General features: G+C 37.2%; 1 protein-coding gene across 1 annotated transcript; it reads right to left on the bottom strand.

Annotated features, from left to right (window-relative positions):
• Positions 1-9,002: 9,002 nt before the first annotated feature.
• LOC149209058 (uncharacterized) lies at positions 9,003-9,638 on the bottom strand. Its single transcript, XM_089398504.1, has one exon. It carries the CDS (start codon positions 9,636-9,638, stop codon positions 9,003-9,005), a length of 636 nt encoding a protein of 211 aa, XP_089254630.1.
• Between the last annotated feature and the right edge of the window lie 1,567 nt (positions 9,639-11,205).

Below are 11,205 nucleotides of genomic sequence, written 5' to 3'. Positions count from 1 at the left end.
ACTATTGTCCCTTTTGATCATTTATTAAAAAAAATTGAAACGAATAATTTGCCTCTAAGGATCACTGATAGGGATTCATATGGAAAGTTCTAGTGAAGAGATCCGTTAAAGTTGACATGACAATGGCAATAATGCGAAGGAATCTTTGGAGTTTCTGCGATGGACGAGACCCAAAGTTGACAGGAGAAAAGAGACTAGATGGGAACTTCAACGGTGCTGAGGGAGTAATGAATTAATGATGCGGTACAATAATACATTGGAATCAAATTAGGTTTGAAAACGTGTGACGTTGTCCTGTAAAGTTTATTTCACTGATTTTCACAACTTATAAAATTTAATAAAGTTGTATCAATAAAGTTAAAAATTTCTTTATATGATTGAACGCATGGTTTTAATTCAAGGTTACTTGGAAAGTTTATTGCACGGATCTTCACAACCTACAAAATTTAATAAAGTTGTATCAATAAAATTAAAAATATCATTATATGATTGGATACATAATTCCACTCATCTCCACAACTTACAAAATTCAATAAAGTTGTATCAATAAAGTTAAAAATATCATTATATGACTGGATGCATAATTTTAATTGTGATCTCCACAACCTACAAAATTTAATAAAGTTGTATCAATAAAGTTAAAAATATCATTATATGATTGGATACATAATTCCACTGATCTCCACAATCTACAAAATTTAATAAAGTTGTATCAATAAAGCTAAAAATATCATTATATGATTGGATACATAATTCCACTGATGTCCACGACCTACAAAATTTAATAAAGTTGTATCAAATAGAGTTAAAAATATCATTATATCACTGGATGCATGATTTTAATTCAAGGTTACTGGAAAGTTTATTCCACTGATCTCCACAATCTACAAAATTTAATAAAGTTGTATCAATAAAATTAAAAATATCATTATATGATTGGATACATAATTCCACTTATTTCCACAACTTACAAAATTTAATAAAGTTGTATCAATAAAGATAAAAATATCATTATATGACTGGATGCATAATTTTAATTCAAGGCTACTGGAAAGTTTATTCCACTGATCTTCACAACCTACAAAATTTAATAAAGTTGTATCAATAAAGTTAAAAGTATCATTATATGATTGGATGCATAATTCCACTGATCTCCACATCCTACAAAATTTAATAAAGTTATATCAATAAAGTTAAAAATATCATTATATGATTGGATGCATAATTCCACTCATCTCCACAAGCTACAAAATTTAATAAAGTTGTATCAATAACGTTAAAATTATCATTATATGACTGGATGCATAATTTTAATTTTGATCTCCACAACCTACAAAATTTAATAATGTTGTATCAATAAAGTTAAAAATATCATTATATGATTGGATGCATAATTCAACTCATCTCCACAACCTACAAAATTTAATGAAGTTGTATCAATAAAGTTAAAAATATCATTATATGACTGGATGTATAATTTTAAATAAGGTTACTGGTAAGCTTCTTCCAGTGATCTCCACAACCTACAAAATTTAATAAAGTTGTATCAATAAAGTTAAAAATATCATTATATGACTGGATGCATAATTTTAATTCAAGGTTACTGGAAAGTTTATTCCACTGATCTCCACAACCTACAAAATTTAATAAAGTTGTATCAATAAAGTTAAAAATATCATATGATTGGATGCATAATTCCACTCATCTCCACAACCTACAGAATTTAATAAAGTTGTACTAATAAAGTTAAAAATATCATTATATGACTAGATGCATATATTTAATTCAAGGTTACCGTAAAGCTTATTCCAGTGATCTCCACAACCTACAAAATTTAATAAAGTTTTATCAATAAAGTTAAAAATATCATTATATGATTGGATACATAATTCCAATGATCTCCACAACCTACAAAATTTAATAAAGTTGTATCAATAAAGTTAAAAATATCATTGTATGACAGGATGCATAATTTTAATTCAAGTTTACAATCATGTTATAATTGGTTATGACTTGGTGTTTATTTTAGGATAGACATTTTACAATGTTAATTTAATTATTAATAATTATGAAGTAGATGATAGAGATTTAATCTCTATGGAATACGTTGATCATAGTATTCACAAATCAAGAATCAAGAATTAATATTTTTCTCCAAGTTAGTGATGTTTTTTAAATAATTTGTCTAAATTAATTAATTGAAGAAAATGTCATATCAACACTTATCATATAGGACATGTATATTGATAAACAATAGTATTGGTCGATGGTATTCTAACAAATTTCCATATGTTGTTACATGTTTTTTAAAATGTATATATGTTTAACTCATATACCCATTTTTTTATAATGTTTTAAATAAAATAGTTAATTTTTATGTTTTCCTCCCATAATGTGATTATTTTCCAATGTGTGTGTGACCAGTAACTTTCTTACTTGCTGGCCAATGTACTTGCTGGTAGTATCAATGTACTTGATGATGAGTTTGTATGAGGTTATGGTTAGGCACCAAAGTTTTTGCTAAGCATTTCATCAGTTTTTCCCTTCACTTGTTTCTTTAAGTCTTCTCTTTTCAAGCCTTCTCTCTTCACTTATTTGGTTAAGCTTTATTTAGTTTGTTAAACTTTCTTGCACCGAGGGGCTCTCCAACCCACTATGGTAGAGATGTTGTAATATAATGTTTAATATTTTGGCTAAGTTAAATTACATAAAAATAGAAATAGAAATATAATAAAATTAACTCCAACTCACTATGGTAGAGATGTTGTAATATAATGTTTAATATTTTGGCTAAGTCAAATCACATAAAAATAGAAATAGAAATATAATAAAATTAAAAAATTAAATTAAATAAAAAGATTAACGTAACATAATGTAAACATTTTAACTCAGTCAAAATCAAATTAAAAGTAAAAACTAGTCTAGATCCATTTAACTCGGGATCTACTAAGCCCAAGAGGGATCAAATCTCTTCTTACTCTAAAAGATGTTTGCATTATAAATATAAATATAAATATAAATATAAATATAAAGATAATTATTATTTTTATTTTTTTTTATTTTTTATGGAGTGAAAATGTTAAAGATTACATCTCTCCATATTGGGATCAAAGGTTTACATATTGGGATAAAGAATTTTTTTAATGAAAAGTGAATCCCATGATGTAAAATTTTGGATAAAATATAATTATACAATATTATATGTTACCCAATATTTATTACCACCCCCACCCAATAAAAAGTGGCCAGAGTTGGGGTAAAATACTAATTAAAATGTAATATTATTACATTTTACCTATGTTTACTTTAACTTTAAATATAAAGAAAAATTACAATAAGAAGTGGACCTCTAGACGGGAAATATTGGGTAAAATATAATATTACAGTATTATATTTTGCCCAATATAATCTAGTAAAAAGTGGATGGAGGTAGGGAAAAAAGTGGGGAGGTATGCAAAAATATCAGATAAAATGTAGCAATTACATTTTTCCTAATATTTCCCCAACCTCTAATCATATCCAAACAAATCCTCAACACCAACATATCCATAAAAAAACTTATCTTTATAAGCTCCATGGATTCATGGTCATTTTCTACAGCTAATTATGTATCTAAATATAACATCAAACTAAGATGGATCTAGGTTAGTTTAATTTCCCCCTTAAATAGGTTATATTCGACATGAATACCATTGATTCTTAAAACCAAGGGTCATTTTTATGATTTTATGATTTAGTTTTTATAGGGTTATTCTATTTTATTTTCACTAAGTTAAAGTGTTTTTATATTACACATTTCTAGCATACTATAGGCATTAGATTTAAGGTCAGGAATTACTTTTTTTTCCCATCAGGAAAAATCGTAATTTCATTTATAAAAGAGGAACTTACATGTTGTAGATGCTTATGCATATGTAGTGCATGATCAAAATCATGTATACCGAAATGTTTCCTTTGGTCCATGCAGGGGGAAACAATATAAACATAACTAAGAGTCATATTAAGAAATTGTAAAACATATACCGAGACAGTATATATAAACCAAAAAAGGCTTATGCTTGATCAAAATAAAGAGATACATATACCAGAACCATGACATGAATTAAACATTCAGATTCATAAAAGGCCTGTGATAATATTGGAAGAAAGCATCTCCTTCCTGTTCTCTGATCATCTAGATGCTCGGCTCCCCGATCGCAGCCTCTTTGGATAAGTTGTCGGCAACTCCGTTCTACTCCCTGTAAATATGTGTGCAAGTGAAAGTATCAAAATATGTGATCAATCGCAAAGTCTCATCCAAGATGTGCAATAATGTATATGTAGAGCATCTAGTTTTTATGTTCAGCCAATCACATATTATTTTAGAGTCCCCATAAAGTTGTAATTCTGTGCAATTTTTCTCCAAAGCAAATTGTATGGTGTGTTTTGCGGCAAGGAGCTCGGCTGAATTATTTGTGCATCTGTGGAGTCCAATCAGCATGCTGAATGAATGATGATGGGAAAGGTGAAGGATAGTGCACCCCCCCCAGCCTTGCTCTTGGGCAACTCCATCAAGAAAAGCCCAAGGTTTGTTGTAATTTATTTGTAGATGAGAGGGGTTGCGCCAATTACTGGGAGGAGGATCACATGGGATGAGATTGAAATCAGCAATAACTTTTGTTGCCAAGACATCCCAATTTGAAACCAAATCCTGAAAAATGTTGTGATTCCTAGCAATCCAAATTGTCCAACAGGTTAGAAGTGGAAGATTCTGAATCTTTGGGGATGTGGAGGTGTGATACCAGACTTTCCAGGCAGCAAGTAAAGTATTCCCAACCCAGGTAGCAGAAGGATTGATATGTTGTAGAATAAGTTTCCACATATTACAAGTTACTGTACATTCTAAAAAAATATGAGACATTGGCTTGTTTGCCTGTTTACAGAGACAACACCAGTGGGGCCCATGCTATGCTCGCTTGAGAAGATTTACTCCCGTTGGTATTTTGTTTCGGAGAATGGTCCACATTAAGATTCTAGATTTGGGGGGGGGCCTTTAGCTTCCAAAGATGTCTCAACCATTCAGCAAGTAGTAGAGGCTTCCTTGGTGCTGCCAATGTCAAATAACCATCCTTTGGGGAATATCTGCCATTTTTTGAAAGAGCCCAAATAATCTCATCATCCCCTTCAAGTATATGGATGTGGGCATCCATAAGGGCTTGAGTGTACTCCTCCCATTGTTGTGACCAAATTGGAGGAATGTTTAACTGCTCTGCTGTTTTCCAGGCTTGTTGAAGGAATGTGGAATTTTCCAGGTCAACAATCTGAGATATATAAGTGAAATTCTGTTGCTGGAGATATTGAATGAGTTCCCTGGGTAATCGGTGCATGTCCCCACATCCCACCCAAGGATCAAGACCAATTTGAACCATGTTTCCTGATCGGATTCTCCAGGTGATACCTTCCTCGATCAGACTCAAAGCTTTAAGTATCGCCTTCCAGATAATTGAGACCCCTGAGGTACTTTGATGGGCTCTCCTAATCCAATCCATGATGTGTAGGGGAGCTATGTATTTTGCATATGTGACCCTCGTCCATAGGTTGTCTACTGCAACTAATTTCCAGCCAAGTTTTGCAGCAAGAGCTAAAGAGAAATCCTCAAGTTTTTTAAGGCCCCACCCGCCCCATTTTTCTGGAAGATTTAGGGCCTCCCACCTGACCCAAGCAAATATGCTTCCCTGTTTGTTCCCTTGCCAGAGAAACCTACAACAGATGGTTTGAATTATGTTGAGAATGCCTTTGTGAATCCAAGCTAAGGACATCCAATATACCGGGGTGGCCTCTAGGAAATTTATGATGAGAGTGAGTCTTCCAGCCCACGAAAGATATTTGAGGTACCATGTGTTTAGTATTTTCTCCATCTTGGAGATGAGCCAAGTCCAGTCTGCAATTTTATAGCCCAGTGGCTTCAACTTGTACCCCAGATATTTAAGGCCTTCTGCTAATTGCAGCTGAGTGAAGTGGAAGCGTTGTAGAGCAAAGAATATCTCGTGCAGAGTACACTCAGTTGTTGTCAATGTAGACTTGTTGTCATTTACAATCATACCTGTTGCCACTTGAAAGAGGGTGAAATTTTCCTTGATGATGCTAATGTCCCCAATACTACCATTGATAAATACCAAAATGTAGTCAACAAAAAGAAGGTGTGTTAGGGTGCAACCTTCTGTTATCTTTATGCCTTTTAGTTTGCCCCTTTGATGCTCATCTTTGATGAGATTGCTGAGACCTTCCATAACGAGCAAGAAGAGTAATGGCGAGAGGGGACATCCCTGTCTCAGCCCCCTTCCAGAGGTAAAGAAAGGAGATGCACTTCCGTTCACCAGGACACTAAAGGGGATATTAGTAATGCAGCTCATGATCCATTTAATGAATAAATATGGGAAGCCCAGATGAGTTAACAACATTCTAATATAAAGCCAATTCACTCTGTTGAAAGATTTAGATAAATCAACTTTCAAAATCATACCTTTGCCACGCCTTGAGTGTAATGTATGAATTACTTCTTGGGTAGTGCCAACAGCTTCATGGATTTGTCTGTCTTGTAGGAAAGCAAATTGCTCCGCAAGATGTGGTTATAGAGGATGGGTTTCATCAAGTTGGCAATAATCTTATATATGCAATTGCAGAGTGATATGGGGCGAAAATCCTTGAAGGTTTTCGGGTTGTCCTTCTTTGGGATGAGTGCATGGAAAGTAGAAGTAATATAATTTTTGAGAAAACCTTTGCTTCTCGAATCCTCAATTACTCATAGTAGGTCTTCCTCAATGATGTCAACAAAAGCCAAATAGAATTCCACCGACCAATCATCAGGCCCTGGACTTTTGTCCTTTTTGAACCATTTTAAGGGGTGTTCTAGTTCCTCCAGAGTAATAGCCTTAATTAAATCTTCCCCTTCCCCGGGATCCACATATCTGGGAAAGAGTTGTGCCACCCTAATGATTTCTGCAAGATTAATATCCTGGGGGGCTTGGTATGCATTCTTGAAGTGTGAGGAGGCAAGTTCAGCAAGTTGAGGAAAAGTATTTAATACCTGCCCCTGATCATTCTGAAGCTGCCATATGGTGTTGATCGCCTTTCTTCCATTGGCAAATTTATGGTAGAATTTGGTGTTTTCATCTCCTTCCAACATCCAGATGGCTCTGCTTCTCAGGCACCAGGATTCCTCCTTTTCCTTAAGAATTTTAGCTCTCTCTGCATAATGAGAAACCATCCTATCCTTGTGTTCTTCTGAGGAGTAGATGCCTCCTAGATTATTCTCAAAAGTGGCAATATCAGCTTCAATTTTATAGAGAGTTTGATCCTCCTGTGTTCTTTTATTATGGGCCCAAAGTTTGGACATCTTCTTAAGGGCTGTAAGATTTTGAATAAATCTTCTGGTGTTGTCTTCTCTTCTCCCTGGGGGATTTGCTCTCCAGAAATCAAAGATCATTTTTTTATAAGAGTCATCTTTGAGCCAGACAGAGCAGAACTTAAAGGGTCCTTTAGGTTTTTCTCGCCCCCCTTCTATTTCCAGGTAAATGGGGAGGTGGTCAGATATCCCCCCAGTACCAACCCAGTGTCTGATTTGAAGCCCCAAGTCCAAAACCTTTTCTTTGACGAGGAAACGGTCTAGTCTGCGAGCCAGACTGTCATCCCCAGTCTTGTTGTTCCTCCAAGTAGCTTGAGGTTTGGCTGAGGGGATATCTATCAGATGGTGGGCCTCCAATTCAGACAAAAAGTAATCCGAGAGAGAGTCTCTTTGTGCCTTGTGACCCCAGGATTCAACATGTCCAATGGAGAAATTAAGGTCGCCACCCAGGATCAGGTGGTCGGACATAAAAGAATCAGAGCTTAGGAGATTTTGCCAAAAAGCAGGTCTGTTCTGGCACGAGCCATATACATTTAAGATCCGAATATGTATCCCCAGTTCAGCCAAACTGATGTCTGCACCTAGATGACCCATCCCACCCCAACAATTATGTAATTTGATGGTGTGGGTGTTGTAGCCCAATGCAAGTCCACCCGACCTCCCATGTGCATCAAGACCAAAAAAAATCCACCCAGGGAGCATATTTTGAAGGGACTGCGCAATGTCTAGAATGGGTCCTAGAGTTTCTTGCATAAAAATAATATCAAGTGGTTCATTTTTTGACAGTCTACGAAGGGCTAGTTTCTTATTTGGCCTAGCCAACCCTCTATAGTTGTAGGAGAAAAACTTCATGGAGGGGGGTAGACTGGGAACCTCTTGCTCTAAGAGTCCCTGGAATGGTGGATTGAACCCCCAAAGCAATTTCATCTTTAGCAGTGCCTTGGGATTTTGAAAGGAAGGAGGGTCGACCCCTCTGAATTTTTGGGGGAGGGGGGAGTGTAGGATTTCAAGCCCAAATTGATCCTGGGCTTGTCTTTTTGATTGTGAGCAGGTCATGTATCTCCCAGGATGGGGGGCTTGTAAGGAAGGAGTAGAAGACGGGGGATAAGGAGATGGATTTGGGGTGGGTGCAGGGTAAAATATGGGAGTGGATGCTATTGGGCAGGTGAGAGGAATAGTTTTAGGGGGGATTGCACACAAATGCTAATCTAGATGATCACTTGTATGGTTTAACACATGCAGTGAAGAGAAAGTTCTAGATAAATAACAGTCAATATGAGAAGAGCTGCAAGTGGGGATAGGAATGGAAGAGTTCATACCCGTTGAGGGCAGGCCCTCAGATGGCGACTGTGGATGAGACTGTGAAGGTTGCGAATGATTTGGAGGCCACTCGCACTTCTTTGGATATGGAGATGCCATTGCATCAACTGTTGGGATCTTTTGCGGTTTGTCCGGGATCTCAGCTGCGTCCGGGTTTGGTGTGGCCAAGGGAACTTGTCTCTTGGGCTGTGCTTCCTGATGAGTATGCTGATGGGAGGCCACCTCCTATTCTGTGGTCTATTTTTTCTTCTTTTTTCAGCAGATGGCAGTCCTTAAAAATATGCCCGACCTTATGGCATCAACAACATCTAAAGGGAACGCCCTCGTAGTCCAGCAATTGCCGTCTGGTGTGGTTCCTCCAGCGAATATCAATAAACTCCAGCAAACCCTCAGACAGGTCCAAATGTACCAAAATCCTTGCGTATGCTAACTTCCCTGAGGTCTGATAAGAATCATCAAAGGTGAGGTAGATACCGAGTGCATTTCCAATGTGCCTGAAGACATCCTCTGTCCATAAGTGCAATGGTAGACTGAGCAAACGAACCCAAATTAGACCTGCATCCACCCTCTCCCTCGCTGGGTCGAAAAGGGGAGTCCATCGACGGAGGAGAACCGGGGCCAGATCTAAGTGCCAAACCGTGGACAACACCCAGTTGGTGTGCTCCAAGCTGCTAAAGTGTAGTGCGAACCACCCTTTTTCTAGGGTTTGAACCTTTGGAATCTCCTTCAGATTATCTCCCCAAACATCCAAAACCCATTGTTGCAGTTTGGCTACACTGTAATGTCTACCACGCACCCAACCGACCAAGACCTTCGCAGCAATGTCCATGTCATTGAGCAATTTGATGTCTTCAACAATATTGAGTGGCGCTGCACAGGCTCGAATCTTTGGACCCCGTTTCTTTCTCGACTGTCCTGGAACCCCAGCGTCCATCGCCTCCTATGTTGAAACGGGGAATGAAGGTCCCAGTGAAACCCTAGGGTTTTCCGATGCCTCCTGCGGGATGGTAGCGAAAATTCCAGAGATGGGACCGATGCTTGTGAAATGTCCCCGAGAGGGAACCGAGGAGGTCCGCGCAGCAGTATGACCCGAAACCACTGCCTTCGAGCCCTGAGGGGGGTTAGGAGTAATGTATCCGGACACCACCGAGAGTGAGGTCGAAACGTTATCAGGAGCTAGGGTTTGAATAACTGGTTTGAGCGATGGAGCAGTGTGTGCCTGTGTACATGGTAAGATGGACTGTGAAATGAGCACAGGGGGAGAGGTCACTTCTTCTGGAAGGGTAACCGGCGAGATGAGAGGTCGAGTTATCAGAGGTAGGGCTTCAACCTCGTCAGTCAGTTCAGACATGAAGGGGAAGACGCTGGCAGTAGTGGTATTGGTGGGGGACCATGAGGGCACATCCTCCAAAGGGTCCAAGAATTCGCCCAGGTCATCCATGATTGTTGGGGGAAGTTATGACAGCTACCAGATGAGGACAGCAAAATGACAGTAAACCGTGGTTTATTCGCCGGGGAGTTCTGTAAACCAGAGTGGGAGAGGGAAACCGTAAACAGTTTATGGCAGTCAAGGAAAACCCGGAGTAGGTAAAATCAACGCTGGCGGGAGTAAAGGAAGAAACCTGGTTTGGGGGCAGGTGCAGGTGCGTCCATGGCTGTTAACCGTCGGAGGTCACGACATCAAACCCCATGACCGCCTCTCCATTCTCCAAGTCAGGAATTACTTTCAATTACTTTGTCTCACTATATAAAGTTTAATGTAATGAAAATTGAAGTATTATATATATGTATAAAACGTTATGTTACAACATTTCCCTCATGTGCTTAGTTGTAGAGTGCCCTCCGACATAGTTAAAAAAATAAAAAATAATACTATAAAAATAAAAATACAAATGACTTATGGTATTGAGACATGGTTTTGAGAACCCATAATATTTATCTGGAATATAGTCTATTTAAAGGGGGGAATTAAACCAATAACTTTGGATCTACCAAGCCCTTAGAGGGATCAAATGTCTTGATATTCAAACCTCTTCTAGAGTGAAAAAAGTTTTGATCCCTCCTAGGGCTTGGTAGATTAGGAGTTAAGATGGATCTAGGTTGGTTTATTTAATAGCAAAAAACTTATTCTTTATTTAACATGGTGAACGGAGAGGCACTCTCTAGCCCAATATGGTAGAGATGTGGTAATGTAATGTTTAATATTTTGATTAAGTCAAATTACATAAAAATAATATAATAATAATAATAAAATTAAATAAAAAGATTAATGTAATGTAAACATTTTAACTCGTTCAAAATAAAATAAAAAATTAAACATAAAGATAAAAATAGCAAAACAAAAATAATCTTAAAAAAATAAAATAAAAATGGCTCATGGTATTGAGAATCTATGGTATTTAACCATGATATTTATGTGGAATATAACTCATTTAAGGGGGAAATTAAACCATTCTAGATCCAGCTTAACTTGAGATCTACCAAGCGTCTAGAGAGATCAA

This window comes from Pinus tabuliformis, chromosome 1_2 (assembly GCF_031772625.1).
Source record: "Pinus tabuliformis cultivar Carrire ecotype Pingquan chromosome 1_2, CPIR1, whole genome shotgun sequence".
Taxonomy (NCBI): Eukaryota; Viridiplantae; Streptophyta; class Pinopsida; order Pinales; family Pinaceae; genus Pinus; species Pinus tabuliformis.
Note: the sequence above shows the minus strand (reverse complement) of the source record. Positions and strands in the feature narration are given on the sequence as shown.

Coding starts and splice junctions, on each gene's coding strand:
- LOC149209058 (XM_089398504.1), bottom strand. CDS start 9,638: ATGGACGCTGGGGTTCCAGGACAGTCGAGAAAGAAACGGGGTCCAAAG.